This window comes from Carassius carassius, chromosome 7, assembly GCF_963082965.1.
Source record: "Carassius carassius chromosome 7, fCarCar2.1, whole genome shotgun sequence".
NCBI classification, from domain to species: Eukaryota; Metazoa; Chordata; class Actinopteri; order Cypriniformes; family Cyprinidae; genus Carassius; species Carassius carassius.
Genome location: NC_081761.1, coordinates 39790381 through 39805380, shown reverse-complemented (window position 1 = coordinate 39805380; position 15000 = coordinate 39790381). Strand labels below are relative to the sequence as shown.

The following is a 15000-nucleotide window of genomic DNA, read 5'->3' as shown; positions in this document are numbered from 1 at the left end:
TAATATTTCTGATTTTTTTACTGCACTTTTGATCAAATGAATGCTGACTTGAGAAGAAAAGAGACTTGAATAAATTTAATTGACCCCACACTTTTGAACACTTGTATATGATTATTGATTGCATTTTGATGAACACATGGAAGCCAATGACTGATGTTTGAAGTAGTTAAATGAACCAGTACTGAATCTGTGTGTGTGTGTGTGTGTGTGTTTGGGTGTGTGTGTGTGTGTGTGTGTGTGTGCATGTGTGTGTGTGTGTGTGTGTGTGTGTGTGTGTGTGTGTGTGTGTGTGTGTGTGTGTGCATGTGTGTGTGTGTGTGTGTGTGTGTGTGTGTGTGTGTGTTTGGGTGTGTGTGTGTGTGTGTGTGTGTGTGCATGTGTGTGTGTGCATGTGTGCATGTGTGTGTTAGTTTCAGTCCGGCGGGGACGCTCGTCACGGTCCTGTCATATCGGCTCAAGAAGCTCAAGCTCAAGCCATCCTGCAGCACACTAAGGTCAGACTCTACTCTCTCTGTCTGAAGATGCTTCTAGAGGCATAACATCAGGATTTACATGACAACACATGAGGTGTGCATCACTCCAGTGCTGATGTTTGTGTCTCAGCTCTCTCTGAAAGGCCCGCCGGGACCCTTAGGACTCACGGGACGCCCAGGACCTCTGGTGAGTGTGTTTCAGTCAACATGTGTTAGTATTTCACTGTGTGTGTGTGTGTGTGTGTGTAGTTTGGGGACATTTTTGTACCTAAAAGTGACATAAACCTGACAAAACATTGTAAAACTGCAGAAGGTTTAGTGTTAGAGTTATAGTTATAGTATGTATAACTGGCTGTGTGTGAAAACAGCAGAAGTCTATGGACTGACTCCATCCAGACGAGTGAGTGTGTGCTCTCCTGTGTGTGTGTGTGTGTGTGTGTGTTCTTCAGTCAGACTCTGGAGGAAGAGCTGCATGTCTTCACGCTTCATCATTTAGCTGGACCTTCATCTGCAGCAGACTGAGAGTTCAGTTTGATGTGTTTTACTGCTTCTGAAGGAGTTTGTGTGTGTGTTTGTCAGGGATCTCCGGGCCCGCGCGGTCTGAAGGGTGATCATGGCTTCACAGGACCTCCGGTACGAGACCAGACGCTCACCTGATCACCTCAAATACACATACACCTCCAGTCAGAAGTGTGGAAGAATTCAGATGCTTAATGCTTTGAGAGAAGTCACCAAAGCAGCATTTATTTGATCACAATTACAGTAAAAATATGATTACAATGTAAATAACTTTTCTGTGTGAATCTGTGTTAAGGTGTAATGTATTTCTGTGATGCTCCGCTGTATTTTCAGCATCATTCCTCCAGTCTCCAGTGTCACATGATCTTCAGAAATCAGAATAATATGATGATTTACTGCTCAAGACACATTTCTGATTGTTATCATGTGTCTTTAGGGTCCTCGTGGGCTGCCGGGGGCTCCGGGATTGAATGGTAAACCAGGAAAGAGGGTGAGTTTCATCTTAACACAGCAAACACCATCAGATCACCATCATGTGAACACCTGAAACACACCTGTGTGTGTGTGTGTGTGTCCAGGGTCGCGCTGGGATCGACGGAGCCAGAGGTGAACCAGGAGAGACTGGAACTAAAGTAAGTTATACTGTTGGCTCTTGAACTGAGTCTGATCTCAGTTTGACGGATCAAACATCATGAACACGAGGATCTGACCAATCACACGCTGTCCCTCACACTGAACCTCCATCAGCACAACAGGACATGAGCTGAGAGGATACACAATATAATCTCATGGGTCTGCTGTGTGTATTGATTGATATCTCCTTCATGCAGTCGTAGAATGTTTCTCTGCTGAAGGGGATTTCTGTCTCTGTGTGTGCTGTTTTCAGGGTGACAGAGGGTTTGATGGGTTACCGGGTCTGCCTGGAAACAAGGGTCACCGGGTAACACACTCTCCATTAACACTCATTAACCTCAGTGTGAACCTCAGACCAGAAACATTCATCTGTGTGTGTGTGTGTGTGTGTGTGTGCAGGGAGATCAAGGGAAGAAGGGGCCAGTCGGTCCTCCAGGAGGCCCTGGAGAAAAGGTCAGTGAACATTTCTTCCCTATTCTTCAGTAACTTCTGTCAGTCTGTCTGTCTTTGATCAGGTTCAGAGTGAATGTCTGTGTGTTTCCCAGGGTTCAGATGGTCAGCCGGGGCCCAGGGGTCAGCCAGGAGAGCCTGTATGTGTTCACTCCTCTAGTCACTCGTACTGTGACGTAGTGCTCTTCATTGATCCACTGACGTGTGTGTCAGGGACTGATAGTGTGTAAACAGATATTCCTCAGTGATGTGTGTGTGTGTGTGTGTGTGTGTTAGGGTCTAGCAGGGCTGACGGGTCAGAGGGGTCTTCCTGGTCCTCCAGGACAGCAGGTGAGTGGATAAACTCCTCATTCTGTGTGTTTGGGTCTCATTATTGTGTTCATATGATACAACTGACTTCCTCAGACTACAGGTCATATCAAAGTGTCATATGGATCGTGTGTGTGTGTGTGTATGTGTGTTTGCCAGGGTATTCGTGGGGTTGATGGAGTTCAGGGTTCAAAAGGAAACATGGTGAGTACTGCTGATCTGAGACGTTTAAAAGGGGTCATGAACTGAGAAACTAAAATTCCCTTGATCTTTTACATTTACATTTATCCATTTAGCTGACGCTTTTATCCAAAGCGACTTACAATTGCTATATATGTCAGAGGTCACTGAGAACTGCAAGATGCTTTTCAGTGCCAAGCTACGGAAAAGTGTTTGCACTGCCATCCTTCTGAGCCCAGCGTTAGGAAAGAATAGATACATTTTATTTTTAATAAAGATCCAGGCCACGTTAATAAGAACTCAGTCCTTCATTTTACTGCATACTGGTTTACAAACAAGGCACAATTTCACAGGATTTTCAGAAAGTTTTAGAAAACTAAAAGGCGATGCTGTGCTACTGTTTAAATCACAGCAGCGTCCATCTGTGAGGAACGTACTCTGTCAATCATACACAACTGTTAGCCAATCACAGCAGTGTGTGTTTACTTCTGAGTCTACAATCCTCCACATCTATTCAAACAGAGCCTTCTGATGAGGGGGTTAAAAACAGGACAGAAAATAGACTATTACTTCTATGTTTAAAATTCCTGATAACATTATGAGTGGAACTCATAGAACAGTACAAAATAAAAAAAACGAAGGTAGTTCATGACCCTTTGAAAGACCCTGGAGCCGCAGGTCATCATCACACACTCTTCTCGTCTTCACACAGGGTCCACCTGGAGAACCTGGAGCTCCAGGACAGCAGGGGAACCCAGGATTCCAGGTACACACTCTCACAGAAATAGTCTCTCTCTCACACACACACTTCTGACACACTTTCTTCTGTTCTGCAGGGTTTTCCTGGACCTCAGGGAGCAGTCGGGTTACCAGGAGAAAAGGTGCGCTCTCTCCGTTACTAGAAATGATGAGCTAATACTGACTTCTGTGAGCAGGGTTTGGAGAAAATATGCTAGAAGAACCCTGTCCACACAGTTCCTGGTCTGAAAGATCTCCTGGTGGAGCAGACTTTAACAGGTGTCTTTCTCTGGCTCAGGGTCCTCAGGGGAAGAAGGGGATGAAGGGGTTACCTGGTGTCGACGGCCCACCGGTGAGTGTTGAACACATGCAGTTGTTGATCTGTGCTGCCCCCTGCTGATCCTCATGATGCCACTACACACAGGGTCATCCAGGACGAGAGGGGTCACCCGGAGAGAAAGGCCTGCCGGTGAGATGCTCAAACGAGTGTGTGGTGTCATCTTATTAGTGTCCTTGTGTTCACGTCACTGATTGTTATTGTGTGTGCTTCCGGTAGGGTACAGCAGGTGTTCAGGGGCCCGTGGGATATCCTGGACCCAGAGGAGTCAAAGTACTGATCTCTCTTCTGTCACACTCTAGTGTGTGCGTGTGTGTGTGTGTGTGTGTGTCTCTCTCTTCTGTCACACTCTAGTGTGTGTGTGTGTGTGTGTGTGTGTTTTATTGACTGTGTGTGTCTGTGTTTTAGGGTGCTGATGGGCTGAGAGGACTGAAGGGCAGTAAAGGAGAGAAGGTGAGATCTTCTCAACCAAGATCAGTCTAAACATCACCATATCTCCAGTGATGACCACATGTCCAGATATCATAACATCCTCAGACACCATTAGATCTTCAGATATCACATCTCCAGACATCATGGAACCCTAACATCAGTGCATCTGCAGATAGCGTCAGATAGTGTAACATGCCTAGACACCAGCACATCTTCTGATATCTCAAATATTGTGTGATCGTCTCATCAGCAAGAATCATCACAGGTCCAGATGTCATAACATCTCCAGACTTCAGCACATCTTCATATATTACATTTCCAGATTTTGAGACATCATCACATGTCTAGATGTGGTTAGCTGTGTTGTTCAGAGGTTTCTGAAGCATGTGAATCAAGTACTCATGCCTTTCATGGCGCTGATTGGTTATCATGTATGTGTGTGTTGTGTTCAGGGTGAAGATGGTTTCCCAGGAGCCAAAGGAGAAATGGGAGCTAAAGGAGACATTGTAATAACATGCAGACACACACACTAATGAAACACAAACTCACCCACACACTGACTAAAACATAGCGTTAACCCCATCTGTAACTGTCAGGGAGACCTGGGTGCTCCAGGGATGCGCGGTGAGGACGGTCCTGAGGGCCCCAAAGGTCAGAGTGGTCCCTTGGGTGAACCTGGACCCGCAGGCATCGCTGGAGAAAAGGTGAAATAGTCTACTACAACATAATCAGTACAAAAGATCAAATACCCTTTTAGCACACACATCTTCTTCTTTCCCTCCATCTTTTCTGATTGTATCCCTCCTGTCCTGTTAGGGAAAGCTGGGTGTTCCAGGTTTGCCGGGTTACCCAGGCCGTCAGGGCCTGAAGGTGAGAGGAGCACGAGCAGATGATGAATGGATGAATGTTTGAGTCGTATAGGAGAATAACTGCTGGTCTTGTGGTGGTTTGCCCTCAGGGTGCTGATGGTTTTCCAGGTCCTGTCGGCGTTCCAGGAGAAAAGGGGAAGAAGGTCACTGCTTGATTCCATCACTCAAAAGAGACAAACTGTCATAAATATAAGTATATACATGTGCACTCATGTGAGTATAATGTGTTTCTCAGGGTCCACCAGGTCCTGCAGGGGCCGCCGGTCAGAGGGGACCTAATGTGAGTGTCTCTGTCCACACTGATGATGGTCAGCGTCCCACATCAGTCACATCCAACATCATTAATGTGTGTGTGTGTGTGTGTGTGTGTGTGTGTGTTGTCAGGGGGCTCGAGGAGCTAGGGGTGCAAAAGGACCCACTGGGAAATCAGGAGACAAGGTCAGAGGTCATATCAGCCCTTCAACACACACAGAAACAAACAATGAATGAGCTGAAGTGTCTGGATTACATCAGCAGTGCTGAAGCCATTCATCACGATAATGACTCTATTCTTACGTACAGCGTTCATATTGTTGAAATAACTGTAAAGGGCCAAACTGTCTTTGTTCTAGGGGTCTTCAGGACATGATGGCCCCCCAGGGCCCACAGGAGAGAGAGTAAGATAATATCACACACAAACACACATATAGAGAGGATTTTTAGATTCAAACTATTATGTGACTAATCAAGTAATTTGATCATGTGATTTAATGCTGTTACTGCAGGGTCCACAAGGGCCTCAGGGACGTGTAGGTGAGGTGGGCCCCAAGGGACCCAATGTGAGTGACCCTCATCTTTACCTAAAGTAATAAGACAACACATGTCAGCGTATTGTAATGTAATCCTGAACATGTTCGTGTGTGCAGGGGCCTGCTGGGAAGGACGGTCTGCCTGGTCATCCAGGCCAGCGGGGGGAGCCGGTGAGTCTGGGAACATCTACACACAGGCTTGTACAAACTATACAATGGATGTGATTGCTGAATGAGTTAACCCTTTAATACTAGTGTGAAGTAAATATGTAATGCACTAGTATATTAATGAAAACATACATTACATGTTAATACAAATATGTGTTTTTTATGTGCTTCCGTTAGCTGAGTATTGAGCCTGTGTGATGTTATGTTTGTGTAGTGTTTGATGGTCTGTCGTTCAGCTGGTGTTTGATGGTTTGATTCCTGACAGGGTTTCCAAGGCAAGACGGGTCCTCCAGGACCAGCTGGGGTTGTTGGGCCGCAGGTGAGCTCGTCGATTCAGGAATCAGTCTTATTGAATGAGTGGATCCAGTATCTTTGAAGCTTTTGCACTATTTTAGTTTAAGATAAAGGCCACAGCAGTTGTTCTGATTGTTGGTGAATTTGTTGCAGGGTAATACAGGAGAAACTGGACCGATGGGAGAGAGAGGACACCCGGGCACCGCAGGACCTGCTGGAGAGCAAGGTTTACCTGGAGTCGCTGGAAAGGAGGGTGCAAAGGTGGGAAACACTCTTTCCACCTGTAACTTCCTTCTTTAAAATAACCCTTACCCTAACTTATAATGTGTTTGTTGGTCATCAGGGTGACCCTGGAGGTCCAGGTACTTCAGGAAAGAGCGGTCCAGCGGGTCTGAAAGGTTTCCGTGGAAGTCGTGGAGCACCGGGTGCCATGGTAACTTATAGAATACTGTGTCCAGCCGATTTAGGATTGTTGCCAGTGATTCTGTTAGCTGTGAAATGTTCTCTGTTGGGCTTTCTGATTGACCTGTGTTCTCTTGTGTAGGGGCCAGTCGGATTAAAGGGAGGGGTGGGGCCGATCGGGCCCCCTGGACCTTCTGTACGTAATCTCTTCCAGTAATCTCACAAAAGCACATCCAGTATATATGATCTCATATTGTTTTATTTTCAGTCGTGAGGGGAAATTATCACCTAGAAAAGTGTTATGTTATATGTATGCGAAATTATATTAACATATTATGTCACAAATATATGTGTTTCTTCCCAGGGGCCCACAGGAGAACGGGGCCCCTCTGGACTGGCTGGTGCCATTGGTCAGCCTGGGCGACCTGGAACCATTGGTGGCCCTGGACCAATGGGAGAGAAGGGAGAGCCAGTAAGACACGCCCCCACATGTGAAGCTCGAAATGAATGAGCAGTGAATGACCAGTGTGTGTGCAACTGTGTTTGTGTGTTCAGGGAGATAAGGGTCTGATTGGACCCGCAGGACAGGATGGCGACCAGGGGCCCGTGGGATTACCAGGAGCCGCTGGACCTCCAGGACCCCCAGGAGAGGATGGAGACAAGGTGATGAGGGCATATGTTCATCTGTGACTAGTAATGATGATGTTTGTGAACTATAAAGGACTTTTTAGTCCTAAACAACAACTAAAAACAGCACAGAGCTCCCTGGCAACTACCCAGAAAACAAAAGTGTTAACATCCCCTCAGAAACTGCATATTAACTACTTAGAAACACTCTGTTAATAGCATTTCTCACAATTTTATAACGAAAATGACGCAATGTATTTATTGCTTGATAGTTGAATTCCTCTGTGTGTTTGTGTGTTAGGGAGAAACTGGCGCTCCAGGACAGAAAGGCAGCAAAGGAGACAAAGGAGAATCAGTGAGTGACAGAAATAAAACACACATCACATTCACACGTCACAGTGTTACCAATGAATGAAATCTGCTCTCAGGGGCCTCCAGGACCAATCGGCACTCAGGGGCCAGAGGGGCAGCCGGGAGCACCGGTGAGTGTTTGAGGAGCATCTTCACGCTCTCGCTGTGTTCAGAGAGTGTGTGTTTGATTGAGTGTGTGTGTGTGTGTGTGTGTGTGTGTGTCAGGGTGTGGACGGGGAGCCTGGTCCTCCAGGACAGCAGGGAATGTACGGACAGAAGGGAGACGAGGGCTCCAGAGGATTCAAGGGCTCCAGGGGCCCTGTGGGGCTACAGGTACCTGATCATCAACCATATCTTCTCTATTTCAATGAGAAATCATGAGCTGCACATGTCAGTGTGACAGAGGCCCGTCATATAATGCAGATACGTGTGTGTGTGTGTGTGTGTGTGTCTTTAGGGGATGCCCGGTCCTCCTGGAGAGAAAGGAGAGAGCGGGAACTCTGGACTACTGGTGAGTTCATCCATTCATCTGTCATTCATGATCACATTTATTGATCTCTCTGTAAAGTCAATGTGCGTGGTGTGTGTTTGTGTGTTTTCAGGGTCCTCCTGGTCAGTTTGGGCCTAGAGGAGCTCAGGGGCCCTCTGGTGGACAGGTGAACACACTCACCCCCATCATTTTCTAGACTAGTTTATACTAGTCACATTTATTTATTAAGCATTTTCTAAAACATATCTGTGTTTCAGGGTCCTCCTGGCCGTCCTGGAGTACGCGGTCAGCCTGGTGGAGTTGGTGAGAAGGTAAATCATCCAGATGTTCCTGCTGGTGATCACATGATCAGATGACACACACATCTATTATATCTGATTATGATTGACAGGGTGAAGATGGAGAGTCTGGTGATCCTGGACCTGTTGGTGTTCCTGGCAGCGCAGTGAGTCCATCTCCTCTTCTCTGATCTTCATTCCACTGCAACACTTTCTTTACTACCACAGCAACCTTTGACACCTCTCTCTGTGTGTGTGTGTGTGTGTGTGTGTGTTTTCAGGGCGAGAAAGGTGAGCAGGGTGAAAAAGGAGACACAGGACCACCTGGAGCTGCAGGTTCACCGGGAGCCAGAGGAACATCTGGAGAAGATGGAGCGAAGGGGAATGCGGTCAGTATATGTGTGTGTGTGTGTGTGTGTGTGTGTGACCTCAGTGTGATTATCTAGTGTGTTAGCTGACTTATCCTCTGTCTATCTCCCTCTACAGGGTCCTATTGGTTTTCCTGGAGATATGGGCGCTCCTGGAGAGCCAGGTGTTAACGTGAGTATCTTCACTGTCAATGTCGCTTTAAGTGACGTGCTGATGGTGAAAGATCTCATCTGTTCTCTCAGGGCATCGATGGGACTCCGGGATCTAAAGGAGATAATGGTGATCCAGGCAAATCTGTGAGTCTCTCTTGTGTTTATGACATTAATGTAAGCTGATGTTCTTCTGCGAGGCTCCTGGCTCTGGATCTGTGTTGGGCAGTGATAGTGTTTTATGGCATGTATAGTTGAGACATCAGCAGGGTTGAGATGATGATCTCTCATCATGTCTCGACTCTTTCCTTCTCCTTACTCTGGTGATTAGGGCCCTCCAGGACCCTCTGGAGAACCAGGACCACCAGGAAGGCCAGGACGCAGAGTGAGTGTGTATTTGTGAGGAATCTGGTTGGGTACTACATGATTCATCTGTGTTTGTGTATGTGTGGAGCTTCTATGTGCTTTTGTCTCTCCGGGTTTGTGTTTAGGGTCACTTGGGTGCTCCTGGAAAAGAGGGGCGGCCTGGGCTAAAAGGAGACAAGGTGAGACATTTCGTAGATGATCTTTATTCATTTTCTGTCACACTGGATAAGTTATAATGTGACATGAGTGCAGCATCACAGGAGAGCGAAAGCTCGGTTCCAGCAAACTCATGAATGAGATCTGAAAGGATGTCCTAGTGAACTAATCGTTGGTTGTCTAATTCATTCTGCTGCCTCTGGGTCTGTGTTCAGGGAGCTCCAGGATACGAAGGCATCATGGGAAAGACGGGGCCGGTGGGCGGTCAGGGGAACCCAGGGAAAGCAGGACTTCAGGGGCTTCCAGGAATCCCTGGACCAGCGGTGAGCTCAGGTTCTTCTCTGCTCAAACCAATGTGACACATCTGAATAAGATTCCTTGACTAGCGAGTTTACATACAGCATCATCCATTAATATCCTTAATGTCGGAATGAAATGGAAATTCACCCTGTTTTCTAAATGCATATTTAAGGTCTTATAGTTAATTCATCCATGCATGAAACTTGAAAGGTGTGTTCAGCTGAATCAAACACTGACTGATGCCCCCTGCTGGCCTGGAGCTGAGGTCTCTTCTTAGATACAATCTAATTCCTAAATGACGATGATTCTGTTATGCCTCTTAAACCTTTGAGAGCAGCGCTCATCGTGTAAGCTTAACATTGTAACTACATGTCTTCTAACTCTCAGAGTAGACTGTTAGGTTAGGTTTAGGGTTAGTAGAATAAGTTCATAGTCAGTGTGTTGTATGTTGTGGTCCCATCAAAATAAAGTGTTAGCAGATATTAAGCAGACAGTCTACTTATACTTTAAAGACTGTTAGTTGACATGAAGTTACAAAGTTACTTACTGTTAGTAGCATGTCTAAAGGTTCGGCGAACCACCCCCCAACCCAAGGTTCGGTTCTGCGATCCTTGTCTGTGAATGCTGATTTAATAAAGATGAATGTCTTATTCTCGCTCTGCTGTAGGGAGAACAAGGTCTGAACGGACCCCCAGGTCAAACAGGACCCCCGGGGCCGATGGTGAGGCTCAGTAACACTCCTCATGCTCTGATCTTTGACATGACGTCAGACTGATGAGTTCATTACATGTGTGCAGGGTCCCGCTGGACTGGCAGGACTGAAGGGAGATCCGGGCAAGAAAGGAGAGAAGGTACATCACCATACACACACACACACACACACACACGGAGTAAATGCTCATGATTTCATCATATCTATGTGTGTTAGGGTCACGGCGGTCTGATAGGTTTGATTGGGCCACCGGGTGAGTTCGGAGAGAAAGGAGATCGAGGACTGCCGGGAAACCAGGGTCTGCAGGGAGCCAAAGGAGACGAGGTGAACACACACACACACAGACACACACACATTAAGAAGCTGATCTAATCGTGTTTCTGCTGACAGGGACCAGTCGGACCTCCAGGACTCAGTGGACCACCGGGATTACCAGGACTGTCTGTGAGTCTCGTGACACTTCAGTCCCATCGTGATCTTCTGGATGTGTTTGAGTCAGTTCTGGTCTCACAGCTTCTGTCTGTAACACTGTGTTTCAGGGATCCATGGGACAGAAGGGATCTAAAGGAAACCAGGTGAAACACACGCTGATTATTTCTTGAATTCATAATGACCTGCTGAACTCTTGACTTGAGATGTGTAACCATGAACATGTTCCTCTATATGCATTTAAAAGATACTTTTATTCACAGTGACTTAGAAGAGAGGAACATGAACAATAATTTTTTTAAGCAGAAATTTTATATGTAAAAAATTCAGCAACATTCAGGAGCTGATTTTCAACCTCTGCCCCATGAATTTTATAAATACAATAGTTTGCTCCTAAAACATACATATATTTCTCAGCAATGAGGTGATAACAACTGTTTAGAAATTAAACCAGCAAGCTCCAGTATTATTACATTCTCTCTCTCTCTCTCTCTCTCTTTCTTGTTTATTCATTCAAAGAGTATCTTGCAGCGCTACTTTATTTCACTTCAGAATTCTAGATTAAATAACAATTGAACATTACCATTATTTTCTTTATCTGTTCAGTTAGATTTGGTGCTTCTAAACACTGATGACAGCTGTTGTCCGTGCTGACAATAATGAAGTTTTAATAGCACGGCCATTAGAAACCCGAGGGCTTAGTACCATGTGCATGGTAGAGAGATACTGATGGACAGGAGTTAATGTAAACACAGATATTAGATACCAGTCGTATCAAAGTGAACGTAAACAGGCAGGACAGACTTGTTCTGATCTGTGCATTAAGACCCATCAGTCTGTGAGTTCTTAAACAGCAGCAGACACTGAATAAGTCATGTGATCAGTGTGAATGATGTGGTTTATTTAAGGGCCCTATTGGACCCAGAGGAGATCCTGGTCCTGCTGGACCCCCAGGTCCCCCGGTGAGTCTCCAGTCACTCATGAAGTCATTATCAGATTAAACTAATGGCAGGAGGAGCATTAACTTAAACATCTCCTCATCTCTGTCCAGGGTCTTCCTGCGGTGGGAATGGCAGCTCCTCCGGCGCTGGATGGCCGAGGGAAGAGGAGGAGGCATTCGGATGTGGATGGAGCGGCGATGGAGGATGGACAGATGCAGGACGAGGAGGCTCAGGGGGAGGAGAAGGACATGGAGGAGGTGTTTGCGTCTCTGACCTCCATGAGGACGGATGTGGAGGGACTCCGGACTCCACTGGGCACTTACCACAGTCCTGCCCGCACCTGCAAAGAGCTGTGGATGTGCCACCCGGAGTATCCCGACGGTACGACACAACACACATTCAGTCTGCAACACTGGAGGAATCATCATCATCATCATCCTGTGTATTCTGAATCTGATCTCTGTGTGACCTTTGACCTCAGGAGTTTACTGGATTGACCCCAACCAGGGATGTCATAGAGATGCGTTTAAAGTGTTCTGCAACTTTACAGCAGAAGGTGAAACGTGTTTCCAGCCGCACAGCAGCGTACAGACGGTGAGAGACTCACATCACACTGACTGCGGATATGAATTCACTCTTTTACATTATTATTTATTATTTGTATTTTGTTTAGAAATGTGTTAATGATGTTTACTGTGCCTAGGTCAAGATGGCTTCATGGAGCAGAGAGAAACCAGGAACCTGGTTCAGTCAGTTTAAGAAGGGCTCACAGGTGTGTGTGTGTGTGTGTGTGTGTGTGTGTGTGTGTGAGTGTTTTGTATCTTTATCCTCTCATTCACACTCTGTCTGTCTGTGTTGTGTAGTTCTCTTATGTGGATGCGGATGGAAACCCTGTTCACATTGTGCAGCTGGGCTTCCTGAAGCTCTTGAGTGCCACGGCTCGTCAGAGCTTCACATACGTGTGTCAGAACTCGGCCGGCTGGCTCGACAGCACCTCCCTCAGCTACAGACACGCGCTGCGCTTCAGAGGCAGCAGCGGAGAGGAGCTGACGCAGCAGAACGCACATTACATCCAGCCCACGCACGACGGCTGTCAGGTACACACTCACCTCACTCCATACCTCCAGTTCACAGGAACGAATCTGTGAATCCTGAATCAGTTTACATGAGTGACTTGGTGAATCCTGAATCAGTTCACATGAGTGACTCGGTGAATCCTAGTTCACATGAGTGACTCAGTGAATCCTAGTTCACATGAGTGACTCAGTGAATCCTAGTTCACATTAGTGACTCTATGAATCCTGAATCAGTTCACATGAGTAACTCTGTGAATTCTGAATCAGTTCACATGAGTGACTCGGTGAATCCTGAATCAGTTCACATGAGTGACTCTGTGAATTCTGAATCAGTTCACATGGGTGACTGTGAATCTTGAATCAGTTCACAGGAACGACTCAGTGAATCCTAGTTCACATGAGTGACTCAGTGAATCCTGAATCAGTACACATGAGTGATTCAGTGAATCATGAATCAGTTCACATGAGTGACTCACTAATTCCTGAATCATTTCCTGTGAAGAGCTCAGTGCATGTTGTCATGTGTCGATCACAGTGTCGTGTGGTGTGTTTCTGTGTGTGTGCAGTCGCGCTCGGGGCAGGACCGCACCGTTCTGGAGGTGGACTCTCCTCAGTCGGACGCTCTGCCCCTCATGGATGTGGCCGTGATGGATTTCGGGAGCCCAAAACAGAAGTTTGGCTTCAGCGTGGGGAAGGTGTGCTTCAACGGCTAGTCAAGAACAGACTCTGACAGTGTATATATTTATACATCAGTCCTTCAGGTGCTTGCGTTTGTCTGAGGACAGGAAGTGGTGCTTGAAGGGCGATCATGTGACATGATGACACGCATCCAGACGCTCTTGTGTTCGGCTGTTTACAGAGATCAGACCTCACAGAGATTCAGTTATTTTGTATTATTGTTTGAAAGATGTCAATGTATTTTTGTATTTGTTTGTATGAATGTTTCGTAATCTTGGTGCTACATGAGGCTGTATTTTAACTTGTTTACATGATGTAATGAGTCAAACTGGCAGTGGATTCTGGGAAAAGACATCGCTGCAGCTCCATCCGTGCGGACATCAGGATGGGATTTAGATGTTTTTAGTGTTTAATATGGATGGAGATTCTCTGACTGTGGTTTTGATAAGTACTGTTTGAGAGGAGAGATTTATAAATAAAACTATTACTTAATAAACTGGTTTAGAAACGCCTGATTTACACTGATTCACACACATTCAGGAAGTCTGATTCATCATTCATTGCCGGAATGCTTATGGGAATTCCTGTGTCTTTCCTGAGAGACACACCTTCCCATCTCTCCCACCCTGCTGGTCTCTCTCTCCCTCTCTCTCTCTCTCTCTCCCTCTCTCTCTCCTCTCTCTCTCTCCCTCTCTCTCTCTCTCTCTCTCTCCCTCTCTCTCTGTAGGTTTAGTATCGTGAGACGTTCGTCTGCTGCTCTTCTCTGTTCCGGTCAGCAGTGAATCAGGACGTTTGGACTCCACTCATCTTCAGCAGATTGATTCATGATCTGGGTTTGAGTTTGTCTGGGATCCACCTGTGGTTTCGGAGTTGTTTTAACAAACTTTCCTCTGTGAAAGGAGCGTGGGTCTGGACATGAGCGCTGCTCTGCTGAAGGTGGGTGCGGTTCTGAGCACCATGATCATGGTCACTAACTGGATGTCCCAGACGCTGCCGGGGCTGGTGGGACTCGATCCACACATCGCTCGTCCAGGAACCTCCGAGAAGATCATCAGCGTACGTACAAACATTACTCTGTGTGTGTGTGTGAGTCAAATGTGTGTTTGTGCTTCACTGTCATTCAGAGCATGTGTGTTTGTGTCAGTCTGTTAACATGCGGTGTAACTCTGAACTGGGAACAAACACACACGAACACTCCCACACACACAGTGTGGCACTTCCTCAGAGAACTGGAGACCTGCCACTCGCACCGGCCAGGACCTGGCATCGCCACAGCAACCTCACAGCACCAGCCAGCCAATCAGAGAACACATGCTCAGCACCAGCCAGCCAATCAGAGAGCACATGCTCAGCACCAGCCAGCCAATCAGAGAACACATGCTCAGCACCAGCCAGCCAATCAGAGAACACATGCTCAGCACCAGCCAGCCAATCAGAGAACACATGCTCAGCACCAGCCAGCCAATCAGAGATGCATGACATCAAA

General features: G+C 46.6%; 2 protein-coding genes across 5 annotated transcripts in view; both read left to right on the top strand.

The window, feature by feature from the left end:
• Positions 1–14039, top strand: part of col5a3b (collagen, type V, alpha 3b) — a 26103-nt gene extending 12064 nt beyond the window's left edge. For all 3 annotated transcript variants that reach the window (XM_059554945.1, XM_059554944.1, XM_059554943.1), the window contains exons 11-65: positions 411–494; positions 604–660; positions 1053–1106; positions 1429–1482; positions 1571–1624; positions 1879–1932; positions 2025–2078; positions 2171–2215; positions 2352–2405; positions 2544–2588; positions 3277–3330; positions 3401–3445; positions 3601–3654; positions 3727–3771; positions 3859–3912; positions 4048–4092; positions 4524–4577; positions 4668–4775; positions 4888–4941; positions 5030–5083; positions 5176–5220; positions 5325–5378; positions 5552–5596; positions 5705–5758; positions 5846–5899; positions 6162–6215; positions 6344–6451; positions 6534–6623; positions 6735–6788; positions 6957–7064; positions 7148–7255; positions 7521–7574; positions 7648–7701; positions 7796–7903; positions 8028–8081; positions 8173–8226; positions 8318–8371; positions 8452–8505; positions 8620–8727; positions 8825–8878; positions 8950–9003; positions 9188–9241; positions 9348–9401; positions 9594–9701; positions 10346–10399; positions 10476–10529; positions 10607–10714; positions 10781–10834; positions 10930–10965; positions 11728–11781; positions 11871–12141; positions 12242–12354; positions 12464–12532; positions 12624–12857; positions 13403–14039. In XM_059554945.1, the coding sequence (XP_059410928.1) occupies positions 411–494; positions 604–660; positions 1053–1106; positions 1429–1482; positions 1571–1624; positions 1879–1932; positions 2025–2078; positions 2171–2215; positions 2352–2405; positions 2544–2588; positions 3277–3330; positions 3401–3445; positions 3601–3654; positions 3727–3771; positions 3859–3912; positions 4048–4092; positions 4524–4577; positions 4668–4775; positions 4888–4941; positions 5030–5083; positions 5176–5220; positions 5325–5378; positions 5552–5596; positions 5705–5758; positions 5846–5899; positions 6162–6215; positions 6344–6451; positions 6534–6623; positions 6735–6788; positions 6957–7064; positions 7148–7255; positions 7521–7574; positions 7648–7701; positions 7796–7903; positions 8028–8081; positions 8173–8226; positions 8318–8371; positions 8452–8505; positions 8620–8727; positions 8825–8878; positions 8950–9003; positions 9188–9241; positions 9348–9401; positions 9594–9701; positions 10346–10399; positions 10476–10529; positions 10607–10714; positions 10781–10834; positions 10930–10965; positions 11728–11781; positions 11871–12141; positions 12242–12354; positions 12464–12532; positions 12624–12857; positions 13403–13549 (3954 nt within the window). In that variant the 3' untranslated portion in view covers positions 13550–14039. The remainder of the gene's footprint in view (positions 1–410; positions 495–603; positions 661–1052; positions 1107–1428; positions 1483–1570; positions 1625–1878; positions 1933–2024; positions 2079–2170; positions 2216–2351; positions 2406–2543; positions 2589–3276; positions 3331–3400; positions 3446–3600; positions 3655–3726; positions 3772–3858; positions 3913–4047; positions 4093–4523; positions 4578–4667; positions 4776–4887; positions 4942–5029; positions 5084–5175; positions 5221–5324; positions 5379–5551; positions 5597–5704; positions 5759–5845; positions 5900–6161; positions 6216–6343; positions 6452–6533; positions 6624–6734; positions 6789–6956; positions 7065–7147; positions 7256–7520; positions 7575–7647; positions 7702–7795; positions 7904–8027; positions 8082–8172; positions 8227–8317; positions 8372–8451; positions 8506–8619; positions 8728–8824; positions 8879–8949; positions 9004–9187; positions 9242–9347; positions 9402–9593; positions 9702–10345; positions 10400–10475; positions 10530–10606; positions 10715–10780; positions 10835–10929; positions 10966–11727; positions 11782–11870; positions 12142–12241; positions 12355–12463; positions 12533–12623; positions 12858–13402) is intronic.
• Positions 14040–14233: 194 nt separating this feature from the next.
• olfm2b (olfactomedin 2b) overlaps positions 14234–15000 on the top strand; it is a 9079-nt gene continuing 8312 nt past the window's right edge. Inside the window, exon 1 of one of the 2 annotated variants that reach the window (XM_059554980.1) lies at positions 14234–14570. In XM_059554980.1, coding sequence (XP_059410963.1) covers positions 14430–14570 — 141 coding nt within the window. In that variant the 5' untranslated portion in view covers positions 14234–14429. The remainder of the gene's footprint in view (positions 14571–15000) is intronic. The other variant, XM_059554981.1, reaches the window with a different exon arrangement.